The sequence below is a fragment of the Salmo salar genome, chromosome ssa19 (genome assembly GCF_905237065.1).
Source record: "Salmo salar chromosome ssa19, Ssal_v3.1, whole genome shotgun sequence".
In the NCBI taxonomy this organism is placed as follows: domain Eukaryota; kingdom Metazoa; phylum Chordata; class Actinopteri; order Salmoniformes; family Salmonidae; genus Salmo; species Salmo salar.
The window spans coordinates 41310498-41333970 of NC_059460.1; the positions used below are offsets into that span (position 1 = coordinate 41310498).

The 23473-nt window shown below is 44.7% G+C and overlaps 1 protein-coding gene across 2 annotated transcripts in view; it reads left to right on the forward strand.

The window, feature by feature from the left end:
* Nucleotides 1-23473, forward strand: part of mcu (mitochondrial calcium uniporter) — a 183732-nt gene that overhangs the window by 79803 nt on the left and 80456 nt on the right. The window contains exons 2-3 of one of the 2 annotated variants that reach the window (XM_045702319.1): nucleotides 18856-18954; nucleotides 23365-23457. In XM_045702319.1, the coding sequence (XP_045558275.1) occupies nucleotides 18856-18954; nucleotides 23365-23457 (192 nt within the window). The remainder of the gene's footprint in view (nucleotides 1-18855; nucleotides 18955-23364; nucleotides 23458-23473) is intronic. The other variant, XM_045702320.1, reaches the window with a different exon arrangement.

The following is a 23473-nucleotide window of genomic DNA, read 5'->3' on the forward strand; positions in this document are numbered from 1 at the left end:
AGATACTGGTTGCACAAACAACATGCCTATACCAACACTGGTATCAGGCAGTATTAGCTAGCTACGTTTGCTCTGACTCTGATTACATTCAATTGCTGTAGCTAGCTAGCAAACTAGCGATTAGCATTAGCTGCTAACACAATTTACTTTTATAGTAAGACAACTACACAAACTAATAGTGTAATTATAACATCTTGTGTGCTCCGTCCATGCAAAATGCAGAGTGACGGCAACTGAAGTGTTCATGACTCAGTGGTCGAGCAACAACATGCTCTCCTTGAGTGACCGGGCATGCAGGAGAGCGACAACATGCTCTCTGAGTGACTGGGCATGCAGGAGGACAGGGAGAGCGACAACATGCTCTCTTTGAGTGACTGGGCATGCAGAAGGACAGGGAGAGTGACAACTTGCTCTTTGAGTGACTGGGCATGCAGGAGGACAGGGAGAACGACAACATGCTCTCTTTGAGTGACGGGGCATGCAGGAGGACAGGGAGAACGACAACATGCTCTCTTTGAGTGACTGGGCATGCAGGAGGACAGGGAGAGCGACAATTTGCAAGCAGCAAAATGAGTACTATAAAAATGAACATTGCGTATCACGTTTAACAAACTAAACATTGAAATACTGAAATCTGGTATACTGCCCTGTCCTACTCCTAGGTTAGTATAGTTTCTCTTTTGATAGTCGATATTCTTGACAAAGTCTCTAGGGCCAAGGTTACGTATGGTTACACATGGCCAATGCCATGTTCCTCAATGGGCCACTATTCTAGCCATGATAGTTTATGAAACCGCCACAAGACAGTGACACAACCCCTCTCATCTCAGGTTAGTATAGTTTCTCTCTTGATACTCTGTTCTTAAAGCACTGTTGGTTTATGAAACTCCAATGTGACATTGACTCTCACGGAGAACAGAATACCAATAGGCCTTGTTGTTAAACAAAAGTGAGCAACTCTGCATTCAAAACTCACTTTCATTACGAGAGTGAGTCCATAACAGCAGCTGTTCAGTCCAGAGACCTTCCGCATTCTGCATGCTAAACAGTGACTTTCTCTCTCTCTCGATACTCAGATTGTAACTGCATAAAAAGGGCTATGTCATTGCTGCTGCAGTTTGATAAGGGAGACTCAAACTAACTGCCGTTACTCCCTCACTGTCTCTCCTCTCCTTGCTAGTTTTAATTATGAGTCAAACAGTCCATTGAGAACTAGTCTAATCTGGGAAATCTCTTCTGGAGTTCCCATTACATTTCTTGTCCCATATTGTCTCTAGTGAGTTAATATTGCTGCAAGAATGAATTCTTGTTGATTTGAGACCACGAGCCAGTAACAGAGACCTTATATGGTCTCAGTAATAACCCATTGGTCACAGACGTCAATTTAATGTCATTCCACGTTAGGTCTAGATTTGGGTGGTATCCAGATGTCATATCCTCATACCGGCCTTCTCTCACACCGGGATTTACGGTATTACCGGCATAGTACACAATGTGTCGCCAAAAACGCTAAATAGGCCATTGGGCGTCTATTACCAAAATGCTAACAAAATTAGCACAAATAATAGCGAATTTCTGTGGAGAATGCTCGCTAAATAGGCTAACATGCGAAAAACTAAAATAAACTAATTGCAATGACAGGCAGTCCAGCTCATGTCATTTTTGGTGAGTTTACAAGTGAATGTGAACGAGAGACATTGTGCAAATGAAGAAAGTTTTAACGCATGCTTGTCTGGAGGAAGAACAGTACTGGCTCTGGAGCAGCATGTCTACCCGCTGTATCTGTGTGGAGTTGCTAAGGCAACGGGCCTGCCTGCTCAGAGAAGATAGGGGCAGAGCAGACGGCCCCGAACTGAGGAGATAAAAGCCATGGAAATCAAGACAATAGTGGCATCTGTACAGAACTCATCCAAAGGGCTTTCACTTCTCAAACACAGCAGAAAGCCAACACAATGAGATGCCCTGTGACCTTTATTCATTCAGCCACTTACTTAGATCTAGATAACCTGACCCCTACGTTTAACTTGCTAGTTAACGCAGAATTCTTTGTTTTTTACGAATGAAAATAATATAGAAAGCATAATAAATATATTTCTGCATTTTGTAAACAGATCTAATATGGTAGTTATTGTAATTTCTGCTCAGCATCAAACTAATTTTGCACTCTGAGAATTCAAGAACGGACATTCTATCAGCAGACAGCACTCTGACGGATGTGGAGCTACTGTTCTCCATCATTCTATCAGCAGACAGCACTCTGACTGATGTGGAGCTACTGTTCTCCATCATTCTATCAGCAGACAGCACTCTGACTGATGTGGAGCTACTGTTCTCCATCATTCTATCAGCAGACAGCACTCTGACTGATGTGGAGCTACTGTTCTTTTTACATTTTTTCTTTTTAATTATTTTCAATTCTCATTTCTTTTTATTTTTTTTCCTGAGCCAGGGTTCTCTATCATTCTATCAGCAGACAGCACTCTGACTGATGTGGAGCTACTTTTCCTCAGTATAGCCAGTCTACTTTTCTCCGGTAAAATACAAGATTAACTTTAAGCAAAACTTTTAGAAAATGTAGCTTGGTTACAGAAATATGATGGCCATGCATTGTCTTTTGCAAAAAGGACCTAAATATGTTGCACTAATGTATTTTCTGTGAAGGACAACTATAGTCACAAGTCCCTTGATCACTCTATTGAAGCAGAAAGAAACATGGTTGACTTTCAATATGAAACACGACTGGCTCCACTGTTCTCTGGGGAACTACGGTAAGCTTTATAATGTAAAATTATGGGACAGGTGAAATGAGGAGCAGCAATCTGCTTTATCTCCTAAAGTATTATACAAGTTGACTGCAGGTATTTATTTAAAAAATACCTACAAATATAAAAGTGAATTGAAAAACAATACACTTTTCGGTATTGATAAATCATCCCATGGCTATTTCCAAATACTCCAGTGTACGGTATACTGCCCAAGCCTAGTTAAGTGAACATAATTTCATTGAAACAACGTTGATTCAACCAGTGTTTGGCCAGTGGGAAGAGATCCAAACTATGAAAATTGTCTTCTAGGAACGCATGGAAACTTGTTTTGTTATCATTGGGGTCTAGTGCTGAGCGATTAGTGCCTTTTTCAGTTCCTTTTCGGTTAGATTATAACTTTTTTTTGGTAATATATTAACATTAAATGTATTCTGTGGGTTGAATGCTGTAACAACACAGAATAAAACAATGAATAAAAGTCCCCATGATGGTAGTGACTGTCCATTACTGCTCATCACTTATTAACCATCATTTATTCACATTACTTTAATAAAATATTCCAGTTGTTGTGTATATTACATTTGTTTCAGGCCTTTTTGATGTCTTTATTATTTCATTCCAAGTCATCTCATCTCTATAGAACTGCTGTCTGACAAAAATCACTATTTTATTTGTTCTTCAAAGTAAAAAGGTATTATTTTATGACTGCTGAGTACCATCTATCAATCATTTAGATGATGTATTTCCAGGTAGAGAGACTGTAGCTTGTGAAGAAGCTGCTCTCTCTCTCTATCCCTCTTTGATTGCACATTCTTCTGTCTCTTTTATATAGCAGGTGTCAAAGAAACACAGACCGGAGAAGTAGGTTCGCAATGGATTATGGTCATTGTAGTTAAATATCACGTTTTCTGCGCTACAGTATGTTGAATGTTGGCCTGTTGGAAACTACAACTCCCTACTATATCAACAGTTCGGGCTGATCTGATTTATCTCTAGAGAAACTGCATTGCAATGTGCACATTTGAGCTCACAGGAAGAAATAAAAACCTAAGTTGGTCAATTAGTTATTTTAAACTAATTTTGGTTCATGTTCAGCACTATTGGGGTCACGTCCTCAAACCAACCTTGTTGTTTTGATCTAGTGTTGGATTTTTGTTTTTTATTAAGGAACGTTCCATGACAGCACTTTTACCTATGGGACAGTTAGTTCTTAAACCTGAAGTATTTTCATCTAGTTTGAAGATGTTCCTATCACTGCTAAGATGATTTTGTAACCAATAGATGTTGAAGAGACAGGAAGCCTCTGTGGTAGTAGAGGTTCATATAGATGTTGAAGAGACAGCCAGACAGGAAGGCTCTGTGGTAGTGGAGGTTCATATAGATGTTGAATAGACAGCCAGGCAGGAAGGCTCTGTGGTAGTAGAGGTTCATATAGATGTTGAATAGACAGCCAGGCAGGAAGCCTCTGTGGTAGTGGAGGTTCATATAGATGTTGAATAGACAGCCAGACAGGAAGCCTCTGTGGTAGTGGAGGTTCATATAGATGTTGAATAGACAGCCAGGCAGGAAGGCTCTGTGGTAGTAGATGTTCATAGTGATATAGATGAGTGGGTTTTGCTCAGTCAGAAAGGTTAGAGCAGGGGTGTCCAACAAAGAGCCGCAGGTCTGGGAGCAGTGAAATATCGGAGTATTTGGATAGCAGAGTATTTGTTGTGGATTTTGACAGCAAGGCAATTTAACCAATTTGAAAGGCAGCTCTCTGGACCTCGGTGAAGACTGAATGTTGCCTCCAGGCAAATTGAGTTTGAAACCCCTCAGAGTGGTCAGAGCAGGACCGGAGTATTACTTCAGAGGGCCCGGTTTGTCCCCGTTGTGTGTGTGTCTGTAAGTGGAGTCTAATAAATGACATCAATGTTGAGTGGCTAAGTGGGGTGATCAGAAGTGCCCTGTCGTTAGGGCAATAGTGGCCTCGGCGACAAACTGTTGTGGCCTCTTGGGCCTGTGCACCACTGTTGACATCTAATCTGAAGAGTGTGTGTGTTCGTGCTGCTTGCATATTTTCACACACTCCTTCCCCCTTTACGGTGTTAGGTGATATGTTCTCTCTCTCCCCCCGTCTCTCTCTCTCCCCCCGTCTCTTTCTCTCTCTCTCCCCCCGTCTCTTTCTCTCTCTCCCCCCGTCTCGCTCTCTCTCCCCCCCGTCTCTTTCTCCCCTCCCCCCGTCTCTTTCTCTCTCTCTCCCCCCGTCTCTTTCTCTCTCTCTCCCCCGTCTCTTTCTCTCTCCCCCCGTCTCTCTCTCTCTCCCCCGTCTCTTTCTCTCTTCCCCCCGTCTCTTTCTCTCTTCCCCCGTCTCTTTCTCTCTCCCCCGTCGCTTTCTCGCTCTCTCCCCCCGTCGCTTTCTCGCTCTCCCACCCCTCGCTTTCTCTCTCTCTCCCCCTCGCTTTCTCTCTCTCTCCCCCCTCGCTTTCTCTCTCTCTCCCCCCGTCGCTTTCTCTCTCTCTCCCCCCGTCTCTTTCTCTCTCTCTCTCTCCCCGTCTCTTTCTCTCTCTCTCTCCCCCGTCGCTTTCTCTCTCTCTCCCCCGTCTCTTTCTCTCTCTCTCCCCCGTCTCTTTCTCTCTCTCTCCCCCGTCTCTTTCTCTCTCTCTCCCCCCGTCTCTTTCTCTCTCCCCCCTGTCTCTTTCTCTCTCTCTCCCCCCGTCTCTTTCTCTCTCTCCCCCCGTCTCTTTCTCTCTCTCCCCCTGTCTCTTTCTCTCTCTCTCCCCCCGTCTCTTTCTCTCTCTCTCCCCCCGTCTCTTTCTCTCTCTCTCCCCCCGTCTCTTTCTCTCTCTCTCCCCCCGTCGCTTTCTCTCTCTCTCCCACCCGTCGCTTTCTCTCTCTCTCCCCCTCGCTTTCTCTCTCTCTCTCCCCCCGTCGCTTTCTCTCTCTCTCCCCCCGTCTCTTTCTCTCTCTCTCCCCCCGTCTCTTTCTCTCTCTCCCCCCCGTCTCTTTCTCTCTCTCCCCCGTCTCTTTCTCTCTCTCCCCCCGTCTCTTTCTCTCTCTCCCCCCGTCTCTTTCTCTCTCTCCCCCCGTCGCTTTCTCTCTCTCTCCCCCGTCTCTTTCTCTCTCTCCCACCCGTCGCTTTCTCTCTCTCTCTCCCCCCTCGCTTTCTCTCTCTCTCTCCCCCGTCGCTTTCTCTCTCTCTCCCCGTCTCTTTCTCTCTCTCTCCCCCCGTCTCTTTCTCTCTCTCTCCCCCGTCTCTTTCTCTCTCTCTCCCCCGTCGCTTTCTCTCTCTCTCCCCCGTCGCTTTCTCTCTCTCTCCCCCCGTCGCTTTCTCTCTCTCTCCCCCGTCTCTTTCTCTCTCCCTCTCCCCCCGTCTCTTTCTCTCCCTCTCCCCCCCGTCTCTTTCTCTCCCTCTCCCCCCGTCTCTTTCTCTCCCTCTCCCCCCGTCTCTTTTCTCCCCCCCGTCTCTTTTTCTCTCCCCCGTCTCTTTCTCTCTCTCTCTCCCCCGTCTCTTTCTCTCTCTCTCTCCCCCGTCTCTTTCTCTCTCTCTCTCCCCCCGTCTCTTTCTCTCTCTCTCTCTCCCCCCGTCTCTTTCTCTCTCTCTCTCCCCCGTCTCTTTCTCTCTCTGCCCCCGTCTCTTTCTCTCTCTCCCCCCGTCTCTTTCTCTCTCTCTTTCTCTCTCTCCCCCCGTCTCTTTCTCTCTCCCCCGTCTCTTTCTCTCTCCCTCCCCCCGTCTCTTTCTCTCCCCCCGTCTCTTTCTCTCTCCCTCCCCCCGTCTCTTTCTCTCTCCCTCCCCCCGTCTCTTTTTCTCTCCCCCCGTCTCTTTTTCTCTCCCCCCGTCTCTTTCTCTCTCCCCCGTCTCTTTTTCTCTCCCCCGTCTCTTTTTCTCTCCCCCCGTCTCTTTCTCTCTCCCCCCGTCTCTTTCTCTCTCCCCCCCGTCTCTTTCTCTCTCCCCCCGTCTCTTTCTCTCTCCCCCCCGTCTCTTTCTCCCTCTCTTTCTCTCTCCCCCGTCGCTTTCTCTCTCTCTCCCCGTCGCTTTCTCTCTCTCTCCCCCGTCTCTTTCTCTCCCCTCTCCCCCGTCTCTTTCTCTCCCTCTCCCCCCCGTCTCTTTCTCTCCCTCTCCCCCCCGTCTCTTTCTCTCCCTCTCCCCCCGTCTCTTTCTCTCCCTCTCCCCCCGTCTCTTTTCTCTCCCCGTCTCTTTCTCTCTCTCTCTCCCCCGTCGCTTTCTCTCTCTCTCCCCCGTCTCTTTCTCTCTCTCTCTCCCCCGTCTCTTTCTCTCTCTCTCTCCCCCGTCTCTTTCTCTCCCTCTCTCCCCCCGTCTCTTTCTCTCTCTCCCCCCGTCTCTTTCTCTCCCTCTCTCTCTCCCCCGTCTCTTTCTCTCTCCCCCGTCTCTTTCTCTCTCCCTCCCCCGTCTCTTTCTCTCTCTCTCTCTCTCCCCCCCGTCTCTTTCTCTCTCCTCCCCCGTCTCTTTTCTCTCCCCCCGTCTCTTTCTCTCCCGTCTCTTCTCTCTCCCCCGTCTCTTTTCTCTCCCCTCTCTTCTCTCCCCCGTCTCTTTCTCTCTCTCCCCCCGTCTCTTTCTCTCTCCTCTTTCTCTCTCCCCCCGTCTCTTTCTCCCCTCTCTTTCTCCCTCTCTTTCTCCCTCTCCCCCATCTCTTTCTCCCTCTCCCCCGTCTCTTTCCCTCTCCCATCTCTCTCTCCCTCCCCCTCTCTCTCTGGTGTGATGTACAGTACTTAGCCTCTGTGTGATATTGGTTGAGTTGGAAGACAGACTGACAGACCGGTAAATTGACTTACTGACTGGCTGACTGTTTGACCGGTAAACATACTTACTGACTGACTGACCGGTAAACAGACTGACTGACTGGTTGACCGGTAAACTGACTGACTGACTGACTGGTTGACCGGTAAACTGACTGACTGACTGACTGACTGACCGGTAAACTGACTGACTGGTTGACCGGTAAACTGACTGACTGGTTGACCGGTAAACTGACTGACTGGTTGACCGGTAAACTGACTGACTGGTAAACTGTCTGACTGACTGGTAAACTGTCTGACTGACTGACTGGTAGACTGACTGACTGACTGACTGACTGGTAGACTGACTGACTGACTGGTAGACTGACTGACTGGTAGACTGACTGACTGACTGACTGGTAGACTGACTGACTGACTGACTGACTGACTGGTAGACTGACTGACTGACTGACTGACTGACTGACTGGTAGACTGACTGACTGACCGGTAGACTGACTGACTGACCAGTAGACCGGTTGACTGACTGACTGACTGGTAGACTGACTGACTGACTGACCAGTAGACCGGTTGACTGACTGACCAGTAGACTGACGACTGACTGACTGACTGACTGACTGACTGACTGACTGACTGACTGGTTGACCGGTAAACTGACTGACTGGTTGACTGGTAAACTGACTGGTAAACTGACTGGTAGACTGACTGACTGACTGACTGACCAGTAGACCGGTTGACTGACTGACCAGTAGACCGGTTGACTGACTGACCAGTAGACTGACTGACTGACTGACTGACCGGTAAACTGACTGACTGACTGACTGACTGACCGGTAAACTGACTGACTGGTTGACCGGTAAACTGGTTGACTGGTTTACTGACTGGTTGACTGGTAAACTGATGGATAGATAGATAGGTCAGTAGATAGATGGATGGATAGATAGATAGGTCAGTAGATAGATAGATGGATGGATAGATAGATAGGTCAATAGATGGATAGGTCAGTAGATAGATGGATGGATAGATGGATAGGTCAGTGGATAGATGGATGGATAGATAGATAGGTCAGTAGATAGATGGATGGATAGATAGATAGGTCAGTAGATAGATGGATAGATAGGTCAGTAGATAGATGGATGGATAGATAGGTCAGTAGATAGATGGATGGATAGATAGATAGGTCAGTAGATAGATGGATAGGTCAGTAGATAGATGGATGGATAGATGGATAGGTCAGTAGATAGATGGATGGATAGATGGATAGGTCAGTGGATAGATGGATGGATAGATGGATAGGTCAGTAGATAGATGGATGGATAGATGGATAGGTCAGTAGATAGATGGATGGATAGTTCAATAGATAGATGGATGGATAGGTCAATAGATAGATGGATGGATAGGTTAGTGGATAGATAGATGGATGGATAGGTCAGTGGATAGATGGATGGATGGATAGGTCAGTGGATAGATGGATAGATAGGTCAGTAGATAGATGGATAGATAGGTCAGTAGATAGATGGATAGATAGGTCAGTAGATAGATGGATGGATAGATAGGTCAGTAGATAGATGGATGGATAGATAGGTCAGTAGATAGATGGATGGATAGATAGGTCAGTAGATAGATGGATGGATGGATAGATAGGTCAGTAGATAGATGGATGGATAGATAGATAGGTCAGTAGATAGATGGATGGACAGATAGATAGGTCAGTAGATAGATGGATGGACAGATAGATAGGTCAGTAGATAGATGGATGGATAGATAGATAGGTCAGTAGATAGATGGATGGACAGATAGATAGGTCAGTAGATAGATGGATGGATGGATAGATAGATAGGTCAGTAGATAGATAGATGGATGGATAGATAGATAGGTCAGTAGATAGATAGATGGATGGATAGATAGATAGGTCAGTAGATAGATAGATGGATGGATAGATAGATAGGTCAGTAGATAGATAGATGGATGGATAGATAGATAGGTCAGTAGATAGATAGATGGATGGATAAATAGATAGGTCAGTAGATAGATAGATGGATGGATAAATAGATAGGTCAGTAGATAGATAGATGGATGGATAGATGGATAGGTCAGTAGATAGATAGATGGATGGATAGATGGATAGGTCAGTAGATAGATAGATGGATGGATAGATGGATAGGTCAGTAGATAGATGGATGGATAGATGGATAGGTCAGTGGATAGATGGATGGATAGATGGATAGGTCAGTGGATAGATGGATGGATAGATGGATAGGTCAGTGGATAGATGGATGGATAGATGGATAGGTCAGTAGATAGATGGATGGATAGTTCAATAGATAGATGGATGGATAGATAGATAGGTCAGTAGATAGATAGATGGATGGATAGATAGATAGGTCAGTAGATAGATAGATGGATGGATAGATAGATAGGTCAGTAGATAGATAGATGGATGGATAGATAGATAGGTCAGTAGATAGATAGATGGATGGATAAATAGATAGGTCAGTAGATAGATAGATGGATGGATAAATAGATAGGTCAGTAGATAGATAGATGGATGGATAGATGGATAGGTCAGTAGATAGATAGATGGATGGATAGATGGATAGGTCAGTAGATAGATAGATGGATGGATAGATGGATAGGTCAGTGGATAGATGGATGGATAGATGGATAGGTCAGTGGATAGATGGATGGATAGATGGATAGGTCAGTAGATAGATGGATGGATAGTTCAATAGATAGATGATGGATAGGTCAATAGATAGATGGATGGATAGGTCAGTGGATAGATGGATGGATAGATGGATAGGTCAGTGGATAGATGGATGGATAGATGGATAGGTCAGTAGATAGATGGATGGATAGTTCAATAGATAGATGGATGGATAGGTCAATAGATAGATGGATGGATAGGTCAGTGGATAGATAGATGGATGGATAGGTCAGTGGATAGATGGATGGATGGATAGGTCAGTGGATAGATGGATAGATAGGTCAGTAGATAGCTAGATGGATGGATAGGTCAGTAGATAGCTAGATGGATAGGTCAGTAGATAGCTAGATGGATGGATAGGTCAGTAGATAGATAGATGGATGGATAGGTCAGTAGATAGCTAGATGGATGGATAGGTCAGTAGATAGCTAGATGGATGGATAGGTCAGTAGATAGCTAGATGGATGGATAGGTCAGTAGATAGCTAGATGGATGGATAGGTCAGTAGATAGCTAGATGGATGGATAGGTCAGTAGATAGCTAGATGGATGGATAGGTCAGTAGATAGATGGATGGATGGATGGATAGGTCAGTAGATAGATGGATGGATGGATGGATAGGTCAGTAGATAGATGGATGGATAGATAGGTCAGTAGATAGATGGATGGATAGATAGGTCAGTAGATAGATGGATGGATAGATAGGTCAGTAGATAGATGGATGGATAGATAGGTCAGTAGATAGATGGATGGATAGATAGGTCAGTAGACAGATGGATGGATAGATAGGTCAGTAGATAGATGGATGGATAGATAGGTCAGTAGATAGATGGATGGATAGATGGATAGGTCAGTAGATAGATGGATGGATAGATGGATAGATGGATGGATAGATGGATAGATGGATAGATGGATAGATAGATAGATAGATGGATGGATAGTTCAATAGATAGATGGATGGATAGATAGATAGGTCAGTAGATAGATAGATAAATAGATAGGTCAGTAGATAGATAGATGGATGGATAAATAGATAGGTCAGTAGATAGATAGATGGATGGATAAATAGATTGGTCAGTAGATAGATAGATGGATGGATAGATGGATAGGTCAGTGGATAGATGGATGGATAGATGGATAGGTCAGTAGATAGATGGATGGATAGTTCAATAGATAGATGGATGGATAGGTCAATAGATAGATGGATGGATAGGTCAGTGGATAGATGGATGGATAGATGGATAGGTCAGTAGATAGATGGATGGATAGTTCAATAGATAGATGGATGGATAGGTCAATAGATAGATGGATGGATAGGTCAATAGATAGATGGATGGATGGATAGGTCAGTGGATAGATGGATGGATGGATAGGTCAGTGGATAGATGGATAGATAGGTCAGTAGATAGCTAGATGGATGGATAGGTCAGTAGATAGCTAGATGGATGGATAGGTCAGTAGATAGCTAGATGGATGGATAGGTCAGTAGATAGATAGATGGATGGATAGGTCAGTAGATAGATAGATAGATGGATGGATAGGTCAGTAGATAGATAGATAGATGGATGGATAGGTCAGTAGATAGCTAGATGGATGGATAGGTCAGTAGATAGCTAGATGGATGGATAGGTCAGTAGATAGCTAGATGGATGGATAGGTCAGTAGATAGATAGATAGATAGATAGATGGATGGATAGGTCAGTAGATAGATGGATGGATGGATGGATAGGTCAGTAGATAGATGGATGGATGGATGGATAGGTCAGTAGATAGATGGATGGATAGATAGGTCAGTAGATAGATGGATGGATAGATAGGTCAGTAGATAGATGGATGGATAGATAGGTCAGTAGATAGATGGATGGATAGATAGGTCAGTAGATAGATGGATGGATAGATAGGTCAGTAGATAGATGGATGGATAGATAGGTCAGTAGACAGATGGATGGATAGATAGGTCAGTAGATAGATGGATGGATAGATAGGTCAGTAGATAGATGGATGGATAGATGGATAGGTCAGTAGATAGATGGATGGATAGATGGATGGATAGATGGATAGATAGATGGATAGATAGATGGATAGATAGATGGATAGATAGATAGATAGATAGATAGATAGATAGATAGATAGATAGATAGATAGATAGATAGATAGATAGATAGATAGATAGATGGATGGATAGATAGATAGATAGATAGATAGATAGATAGATGGATAGTTCAATAGATAGATGGATGGATAGGTCAGTGGTTAGATAGATGGATCGATAGGTCAGTGGTTAGATAGATGGATGGATAGGTCAGTGGTTAGATAGATGGATGGATAGGTCAGTGGATAGATAGATGGATGGATAGGTCAGTGGATAGATAGATGGATGGATAGGTCAGTGGATAGATAGATGGATGGATAGGTCAGTGGATAGATAGATGGATAGATAGGTCACTAGATAGATAGATGGATAGATAGGTCAGTAGATAGATAGATGGATAGATAGGTCAGTGGATAGATAGATGGATAGTTCAATAGATAGATGGATGGATAGTTCAATAGATAGATGGATAGATAGGTCAGTAGATAGATGGATAGATAGGTCAGTAGATAGATGGATGGATAGGTCAGTAGATAGATGGATGGATAGGTCAGTGGATAGATAGATGGATGGATAGGTCAGTGGATAGATAGATGGATGGATAGGTCAGTGGATAGATAGATGGATAGATAGGTCACTAGATAGATAGATGGATAGATAGGTCAGTAGATAGATAGATGGATAGATAGGTCAGTGGATAGATAGATGGATAGTTCAATAGATAGATGGATAGATAGGTCAGTAGATAGATGGATAGATAGGTCAGTAGATAGATGGATAGATATGTCAGTAGATAGATGGATAGATAGGTCAGTAGATGGATGGATAGATAGGTCAGTAGATAGATGGATGGATAGATGGATAGGTCAGTAGATAGATAGATAGATGGATGGATAGTTCAATAGATAGATGGATGGATAGGTCAGTAGATAGATGGATGGATAGGTCAGTAGATAGATGGATGGATAGATAGGTCAGTAGATAGATGGATGGATAGATAGGTCAGTAGATAGATGGATGGATAGATAGGTCAGTAGATAGATGGATGGATAGATAGGTCAGTAGATAGATGGATGGATAGATAGGTCAGTAGATAGATGGATGGATAGATAGGTCAGTAGATAGATGGATGGATAGATAGGTCAGTAGATAGATGGATGGATAGATAGGTCAGTAGATAGATGGATGGATAGATAGGTCAGTAGATAGATGGATGGATAGATAGGTCAGTAGATAGATGGATGGATAGATAGGTCAGTAGACAGATGGATGGATAGATAGGTCAGTAGATAGATGGATGGATGGATGGATGGATGGATAGGTCAGTAGATAGATGGATGGATAGATGGATAGGTCAGTAGATAGATAGATAGATGGATAGATAGGTCAGTAGATAGATGGATGGATAGATAGGTCAGTAGATAGATGGATGGATAGATAGGTCAGTAGACAGATGGATGGATAGATAGGTCAGTAGATAGATGGATGGATAGATGGATAGGTCAGTAGATAGATGGATAGGTCAGTAGATAGATGGATGGATAGATGGATAGGTCAGTAGATAGATAGATAGATGGATGGATAGGTCAGTAGATAGATGGATGGATAGATAGGTCAGTAGATAGATGGATGGATAGATAGGTCAGTAGATAGATGGATGGATAGATAGGTCAGTAGATAGATGGATGGATAGATAGGTCAGTAGATAGATGGATGGATAGATGGATAGGTCAGTAGATAGATGGATGGATAGATGGATAGGTCAGTAGATAGATAGATAGATGGATGGATAGTTCAATAGATAGATGGATGGATAGATAGGTCAGTAGATAGATGGATGGATAGATAGGTCAGTAGATAGATGGATGGATAGATGGATAGGTCAGTAGATAGATGGATGGATAGATGGATAGGTCAGTAGATAGATGGATGGATAGATAGGTCAGTAGACAGATGGATGGATAGATAGGTCAGTAGATAGATGGATGGATAGATGGATAGGTCAGTAGATAGATGGATGGATAGATGGATAGGTCAGTAGATAGATGGATGGATAGATGGATAGGTCAGTAGATAGATGGATAGATGGATGGATAGGTCAGTAGATAGATGGATGGATAGATAGGTCAGTAGATAGATGGATGGATAGATAGGTCAGTAGATGGATGGATAGATAGGTCAGTAGATAGATGGATAGATAGGTCAGTAGATAGATGGATAGATAGGTCAGTAGATAGATGGATAGATAGGTCAGTAGATGGATGGATAGATAGGTCAGTAGATAGATGGATGGATAGATAGGTCAGTAGATAGATGGATGGATAGATGGATAGGTCAGTAGATAGATGGATGGATAGATGGATAGGTCAGTAGATAGATAGATAGATGGATGGATAGTTCAATAGATAGATGGATGGATAGGTCAGTAGATAGATGGATGGATAGGTCAGTAGATAGATGGATGGATAGGTCAGTAGATAGATGGATGGATAGATAGGTCAGTAGATAGATGGATGGATAGATAGGTCAGTAGATAGATGGATGGATAGATAGGTCAGTAGATAGATGGATGGATAGATAGGTCAGTAGATAGATGGATGGATAGATAGGTCAGTAGATAGATGGATGGATAGATAGGTCAGTAGATAGATGGATGGATAGATGGATAGGTCAGTAGATAGATGGATGGATAGATGGATAGGTCAGTAGATAGATGGATGGATAGATGGATAGGTCAGTAGATAGATGGATGGATAGATGGATAGGTCAGTAGATAGATGGATGGATAGATAGGTCAGTAGACAGATGGATGGATAGATAGGTCAGTAGATAGATGGATGGATAGATGGATAGGTCAGTAGATAGATGGATGGATAGATGGATAGGTCAGTAGATAGATGGATGGATAGATGGATAGGTCAGTAGATAGATGGATAGATGGATGGATAGGTCAGTAGATAGATGGATGGATAGATAGGTCAGTAGATAGATGGATGGATAGATAGGTCAGTAGATAGATGGATAGATAGGTCAGTAGATAGATGGATAGATAGGTCAGTAGATAGATGGATAGATAGGTCAGTAGATGGATGGATAGATAGGTCAGTAGATAGATGGATGGATAGATAGGTCAGTAGATAGATGGATGGATAGATGGATAGGTCAGTAGATAGATAGATAGATGGATGGATAGTTCAATAGATAGATGGATGGATAGGTCAGTAGATAGATGGATGGATAGGTCAGTAGATAGATGGATGGATAGGTCAGTAGATAGATGGATGGATAGATAGGTCAGTAGATAGATGGATGGATAGATAGGTCAGTAGATAGATGGATGGATAGATAGGTCAGTAGATAGATGGATGGATAGATAGGTCAGTAGATAGATGGATGGATAGATAGGTCAGTAGATAGATGGATGGATAGATAGGTCAGTAGATAGATGGATGGATAGATGGATAGGTCAGTAGATAGATGGATGGATAGATGGATAGGTCAGTAGATAGATAGATAGATGGATGGATAGTTCAATAGATAGATGGATGGATAGATAGGTCAGTAGATGGATGGATAGATAGGTCAGTAGATAGATGGATGGATAGATAGGTCAGTAGATAGATGGATGGATAGATAGGTCAGTAGATAGATGGATGGATAGATAGGTCAGTAGATAGATGGATGGATAGATAGGTCAGTAGATAGATGGATGGATAGATGGATAGGTCAGTAGATAGATGGATGGATAGATGGATAGGTCAGTAGATAGATGGATGGATAGATGGATGGATAGTTCAATAGATAGATGGATGGATAGGTCAGTAGATAGATAGATGGATGGATAGGTCAGTGGATAGATAGATGGATAGATGGATAGATAGGTCAGTAGATAGATGGATAGATAGGTCAGTAGATAGATAGATGGATAGATAGGTCAGTAGCTAGATAGATAGATGGATGGATAGGTCAGTAGCTAGATAGATAGATAGATGGATGGATGGATGGATAGGTCAGTAGCTAGATAGATAGATAGATAGATAGATAGATGGATGGATAGGTCAGTAGCTAGATGGATGGATGGATGGATGGATGGATGGATGGATGGATGGATGGATAGGTCAGTAGCTAGATAGATAGATGGATGGATGGATAGGTCAGTAGCTAGATAGATAGATGGATGGATGGATAGGTCAGTAGCTAGATAGATAGATGGATGGATGGATAGGTCAGTAGCTAGATAGATAGATGGATGGATGGATAGGTCAGTAGCTAGATAGATAGATGGATGGATGGATAGGTCAGTAGCTAGATAGATAGATGGATGGATAGGTCAGTAGCTAGATAGATAGATAGATAGATAGATAGATAGATAGATAGATAGATAGATAGATAGATAGATAGATGGATGGATAGGTCAGTAGCTAGATAGATAGATGGATGGATAGGTCAGTAGCTAGATAGATAGATGGATGGATAGGTCAGTAGCTAGATAGATAGATGGATGGATAGGTCAGTAGCTAGATGGATGGATGGATGGATGGATGGATGGATGGGTCAGTGGATGGATGGATGGATGGATGGATAGATAGGTCAGTAGATAGCTAGATGGATAGATAGGTCAGTAGATAGCTAGATGGATAGATAGGTCAGTAGATAGCTAGATAGATGGATGGATAGGTCAGTAGCTAGATAGATAGATGGATGGATAGGTCAGTAGCTAGATATAGATAGATGGATGGATAGGTCAGTAGCTAGATAGATAGATGGATGGATAGGTCAGTAGCTAGATGGATGGATGGATGGATGGATGGATGGATGGATGGATGGATAGGTCAGTAGATAGCTAGATGGATAGATAGGTCAGTAGATAGCTAGATGGATGGATAGGTCAGTAGATAGCTAGATGGATGGATAGGTCAGTAGATAGCTAGATGGATGGATAGGTCAGTAGATAGCTAGATGGATGGATAGGTCAGTAGATAGATAGATAGATGGATGGATAGGTCAGTAGATAGATAGATAGATGGATGGATAGGTCAGTAGATAGATAGATATGTAGGTAGATAGATCAGTGGATAGATAGATCAGTGGATAGATAGATCAGTAGGTAGATAGATCCGTAGATAGATAGATGGATGGATAGGTCAGTAGATAGATAGATGGATGGATAGGTCAGTAGATCAGTAGATATGTAGGTAGATAGATCAGTAGATATGTAGGTAGATAGATCAGTGGATAGATAGATCAGTGGATAGATAGATCAGTAGGTAGATAGATCCGTATATGTATAGGTAGATAGATCAGTAGGTAGGTAGATAGATAGATTACTAATCCTGTCCTGGATTGATGCAGGCTCAGACACTCTCATCACTGAGTGACAGGTGTGTGTGTGTGTGTGTGTTCATCGCCTCGATCCTTCCCTAGTCCCTGCTCTACAGAGGGAGTTGCTCTGTTGATATATTTAAACACACAACTTTTACCCATGACCTCATAGTTGGTTTTAAAATGGGAAGTGGTTTTAAAATGGTGTTGTCTGCTCATTCAAATGACTGCTTTACAGTATATAAAGCTCTTATGTACTTCAGCTCTCCTCTCATATGTAGAGTAGAACAGCCTACCACCGCTTATGTCTGACACCGTGACGCACACTTCCTGTGTGGGAATCAGTTTAACATCAAGTGTAGTTCTCTGAATGTGTCAGTTTAATGTTGTGGGCTTTGATATCTGCATCGAACATGTTTATCTTGAGAAGGATGTAAATATTTGTCGGAGGCATTTTGATACATAGTACGCCTAGGGCTGCCACAATGACCGTATAACCACGTAACCAATGGTTTTATGCCATCACTGACTTGAATGGGGACCACTGTTCTATTCATTCTGTTTCTATGGCAGCACATGCAGTCAGGAGCAGAGGAGAAAATATGCCTACATTTAAAAAAATAAACACTTGCTATTCGAACAGTTATTAAGGTGACCGCGGTCATTTGGCTAGCTAATTACCGTCAACAAAATTCCATGACCATCACGGCCCTAAGCGCCACCACTAACCTGGGCTGACAGGAGGTGGGTAGTTGGGAAGCTCTTATGGTTTTGGTTTCACTTACTTAGTCCTCTTCATCCCGGGTGGGACAGACACACTGTTCTGACGGGTTCTTTCACTGTTCTGATGGGTTCTGTCACTGTTTTGACGGTTGGTTCTGTCACTGTTTTGACGGTTGGTTCTGTCACTGTTTTGACGGTTGGTTCTGTCACTGTTTTGACGGTTGGTTCTGTCACTGTTTTGACGGTTGGTTCTGTCACTATTCTGACGGTTGGTTCTGACGGTTCTGTCACTATTCTGACGGTTCTGTCACTGTTCTGACGGTTGGTTCTGTCACTGTTCTGACGGTTGATTCTGACGGTTCTGTCACTGTTCTGACTGTTCTGTCACTATTCTGACGGTTCTGTCACTGTTCTAACGGGTTCTGTCACTGTTCTGACGGTTGGTTCTGTCACTGTTCTGACGACTGGTTCTGTCACAGTCCTGACTGTTATTCTCTCCTCTCCCCCCATCAGGACCAGCCTGTCAGGAGAGCACATGGCCTGCGGTCAGCCTCCCGCTCTGCACTGTTCACCCAGCCTCCCACCAGCCTCTCAACCGCCCTCTCAACCCAGGTTAGTACTGCTGGGTGTGTGTGTGTGTGTGCAGTGTGTTTCAGTGAGTAATGGTGTGTGTGTCCCATGCCGTGTCTGCTGTTCAGTGGTATTGTATCGTCTTGGTGTGTTTCTATGACTGTGTCTAATCAACTGTGTGAAAGAGAGAGAATCTTACTGACTCTCATCTACATCTGAGTGGATTAGAGTCAGAATGGAGAGGCCTAGCTAGCTGGGATGTCTCTCTGTAGACATCATCCATCTCTAGGCCTCCTCAGCCTCCATTAGAGTCAGAATGGAGAGGCCTAGCTAGCTGGGATGTCTCTCTGTAGACATCATCCATCTCTAGGCCTCCTCAGCCTCCATTAGAGTCAGAATGGAGAGGCCTAGCTAGCTGGGATGTCTCTCTGTAGACATCATCCATCTCTAGGCCTCCTCAGCCTCCATTAGAGTCAGAATGGAGAGGCCTAGCTAGCTGGGATGTCTCTCTGTAGACATCATCCATCTCTAGGCCTCCTCAGCCTCTATTAGAGTCAGAATGGAGAGGCCTAGCTAGCTGGGATGTCTCTCTGTAGACATCATCCATCTCTAGGCCTCCGCAGCCTCCATTAGAGTCAGAATGGAGAGGCCTAGCTAGCTGGGATGTCTCTCTGTAGACATCATCCATCTCTAGGCCTCCGCAGCCTCCATTAGAGTCAGAATGGAGATGCCTAGCTAGCTGGGATGTCTCTCTGTAGACATCATCCATCTCTAGGCCTCCGCAGCCTCCATTAGAGTCAGAATGGAGAGGCCTAGCTAGCTGGGATGTCTCTCTGTAGACATCATCCATCTCTAGGCCTCCGCAGCCTCCATTAGAGTCAGAATGGAGAGGCCTAGCTAGCTGGGATGTCTCTCTGTAGACATCATCCATCTCTAGGCCTCCTCAGCCTCTATTAGAGTCAGAATGGAGAGGCCTAGCTAGCTGGGATGTCTCTCTGTAGACATCATCCATCTCTAGGCCTCCGCAGACTCCATTAGAGTCAGAATGGAGAGGCCTAGCTAGCTGGGATGTCTCTCTGTAGACATCATCCATCTCTAGGCCTCCTCAGCCTCTATTAGAGTCAGAATGGAGAGGCCTAGCTAGCTGGGATGTCTCTCTGTAGACATCATCCATCTCTAGGCCTCCGCAGCCTCCATTAGAGTCAGAATGGAGAGGCCTAGCTAGCTGGGATGTCTCTCTGTAGACATCATCCATCTCTAGGCCTCCTCAGCCTCTATTAGAGTCAGAATGGAGAGGCCTAGCTAGCTGGGATGTCTCTCTGTAGACATCATCCATCTCTAGGCCTCCGCAGACTCCATTAGAGTCAGAATGGAGAGGCCTAGCTAGCTGGGATGTCTCTCTGTAGACATCATCCATCTCTAGGCCTCCTCAGCCTCTATTAGAGTCAGAATGGAGAGGCCTAGCTAGCTGGGATGTCTCTCTGTAGACATCATCCATCTCTAGGCCTCCGCAGCCTCCATTAGAGTCAGAATGGAGAGGCCTAGCTAGCTGGGATGTCTCTCTGTAGACATCATCCATCTCTAGGCCTCCTCAGCCTCTATTAGAGTCAGAATGGAGAGGCCTAGCTAGCTGGGATGTCTCTCTGTAGACATCATCCATCTCTAGGCCTCCGCAGACTCCATTAGAGTCAGAATGGAGAGGCCTAGCTAGCTGGGATGTCTCTCTGTAGACATCATCCAACTCTAGGCCTCCGCAGCAAACTACAGATGTTATAGTCCTGCTCCTTTGGAAGTGTGAGACGCGCGGTGTGTGTGTGTGACGCGGAGTGTGTGTGTGTGTGTGACGCGGAGTGTGTGTGTGTGTGTGACGCGGAGTGTGTGTGTGTAATAGGACGGGGCCATAGAGATTACATTCTCATCACTAGGAGTTGATCTAGCTATCTATCAGTTGAGACTGACTACAGCAGACTGACTACAGCAGACTGACTACAGCAGGCTAACTACAGCAGATAGAGGGGAGGAACGTGTTGGCTACAGCAGACTGACTACAGCAGACGGACTACAGTAGACTAACTACAGCAGATAGAGGGGAGGACCGTGTCAGCTACAGTAGACTGACTACAGTAGACAAACTACAATAGACTGACTACAGCAGACAGAAGGGAAGATGTGTCTGCTACAGCAGACTGACTACAGCAGACGTGGAAGGAATGTGTCGGCAACAGTAGACTGACTACAGTAGACTAACTACTTAACTACAGCAGGCTAACTACAGCAGGCTAACTACAGCAGATAGAGGGGAGGAATGTGTTGGCTACAGTAGACTAACTACTTAACTACAGCAGGCTAACTACAGCAGGCTAACTACAGCAGATAGAGGGGAGGAATGTGTCAGCTACAGTAGACTGACTACAGTAGACTAACTACAGCAGATAGAGGGGAGGAACGTGTTGGCTACAGTAGACTGACTACAGTAGACTAACTACAGCAGATAGAGGGGAGGAATGTGTCAGCTACAGTAGACTAACTACAGCAGATAGAGGGGAGGAACGTGTTGGCTACAGTAGTCTGACTACAGTAGACTAACTACAGTAGACTAACTACAGCAGATAGAGGGGAGGAATGTGTCAGCTACAGTAGACTAACTACAGCAGATAGAGGGGAGGAACGTGTTGGCTACAGTAGACTGACTACAGTAGACTAACTACAGCAGATAGAGGGGAGGAATGTGTCAGCGACAGTAGACTGACTACAGTAGACTAACTACAGTAGACTAACTACAGCAGATAGAGGGGAGGAACGTGTTGGCTACAGTAGACTGACTACAGTAGACTAACTACAGCAGACAGAGGGGAGGAACGTGTCAGCTACAGTAGACTGACTACAGTAGACTAACTACAGTTTACTAACTACAGCAGATAGAGGGAGGAACGAGTCGGTTACAGTAGTCTGACTACAGTAGTCTGACTACAGTAGACTAACTACAGTAGACTGACTACAGCAGACAGGGGAGGACCGTATCGGCTACAGTAGACTGACTACAGTTGACTAACTACAGTAGACTAACTACAGAAGATAGATGGAATGTCCTGGTGTGTGTTGGAGATGTGTTAGTTGTATTTAGTGGATAGATACAGTATACAGCACCCACCTGACTACAGGTTTCTTCTGGACAATAAGACATAATAAAAGATACCAACATCAAGTAAATGTCTCAGTAGAATAGAATAAACATTTTAGCATCAGTATAAAACAGGAAGGAACAATTTATAGTCCAATATTTACAGGTGTTTTGGGGAAAGTGGGAATAAATTGTGCAGTATTTAGCAATCATAAAAGAGTCTGCTAGTGGTGGGTGTGATGCCTGGGGCTGCCATTCAATAGTAGGACTGAGTTATGTTGTACACAGTGGATGTGTCTGTGTGGGTGGATGTGTCTGTGTGGGTGGATGTGTCTGTGTGGGTGGATGTGTCTGTGTGGGTGGGTGGATGTGTCTGTGTGGGTGGGTGGGTGAGTATGTGTGGGTGGGTGGGTGAGTATGTGTGGGTGGGTGGGTGAGTATGTGTGGGTGGGTGGGTGAGTATGTGTGGGTGGGTGAGTGAGTGCATGTGTCCAGTTTGATGCAACCGGTCAGGGAGCTCTCGACGGTGCGGTGTTAGTATTTGCAGAGGAGCCAGCCGCCTTAGGAAGTAGAGACGCTGTTGCTCCCTCTTGACGAGTGGTGTTGTTGGTCCGTGTCAAGTCCTCTGTGATGTGGACACCGAGGAACTTAAAACTGCTGACTCTCTCTACTGCAGTACCGTTGATGTGGACCGGGGCATGTTCCCTCCTCTGCTTCCTGAAGCCATCAATCAGCTCCAATGTTTTGCTGACGTTGAGGGAGAGGTTGTTGTCCTGACACACCACAATGCCAGCTCACTTACCTCCTCCCTATAGGCTGACTCGTCATTGTTGGTTATCAGGCCTACAACCGTGGTGTCGTCAGAAAACTTGGTGATGCAGTCGGTGTCGTACAAAGCCATGCGGTCGGTGTCGTACAAAGCCATGCAGTTGTGGGTGAACAGGGAGTACAGCAGAGGACTGAGGACACTCCCCTGGGGGGGCCCTAAGGGAGTACTGCAGAGGACTGTGGACACTCCCCTTTGTGGGGCTTTAAGGGAGTACAGCAGAGGACTGAGGACACTCCCCTGGGGGGGCTTTAAGGGAGTACAGCAGAGGACTGAGGACACTCCCCTGGGGGGGCCCTGTGTTAAGAGTCAGTGTGGAGGAGGTGTTGTTGCCAATCCTCACAGCCTGTGGTCTGCCCATCAGGAAGTCCAGGATCCAGTTGCAGAGGATGGTGTCCAGACCCAGGGCTCTGAGCTTAGTGATGACCTTGGAGGGAACAATAGTGTTGAATGCTGAACTGTAGTCAATGAACAGCATTCTCACATCCGTGTTTCTCTTGTCCAGATGTGTTACGGCCGTGTGAACAGCGGGGGAAATGGCATCTTCTGTGGATCTGTTGGCATTATCTGGTGTTTGACAGGATGTTGGCACTTTCTGGTAGGCCAATTGGAGT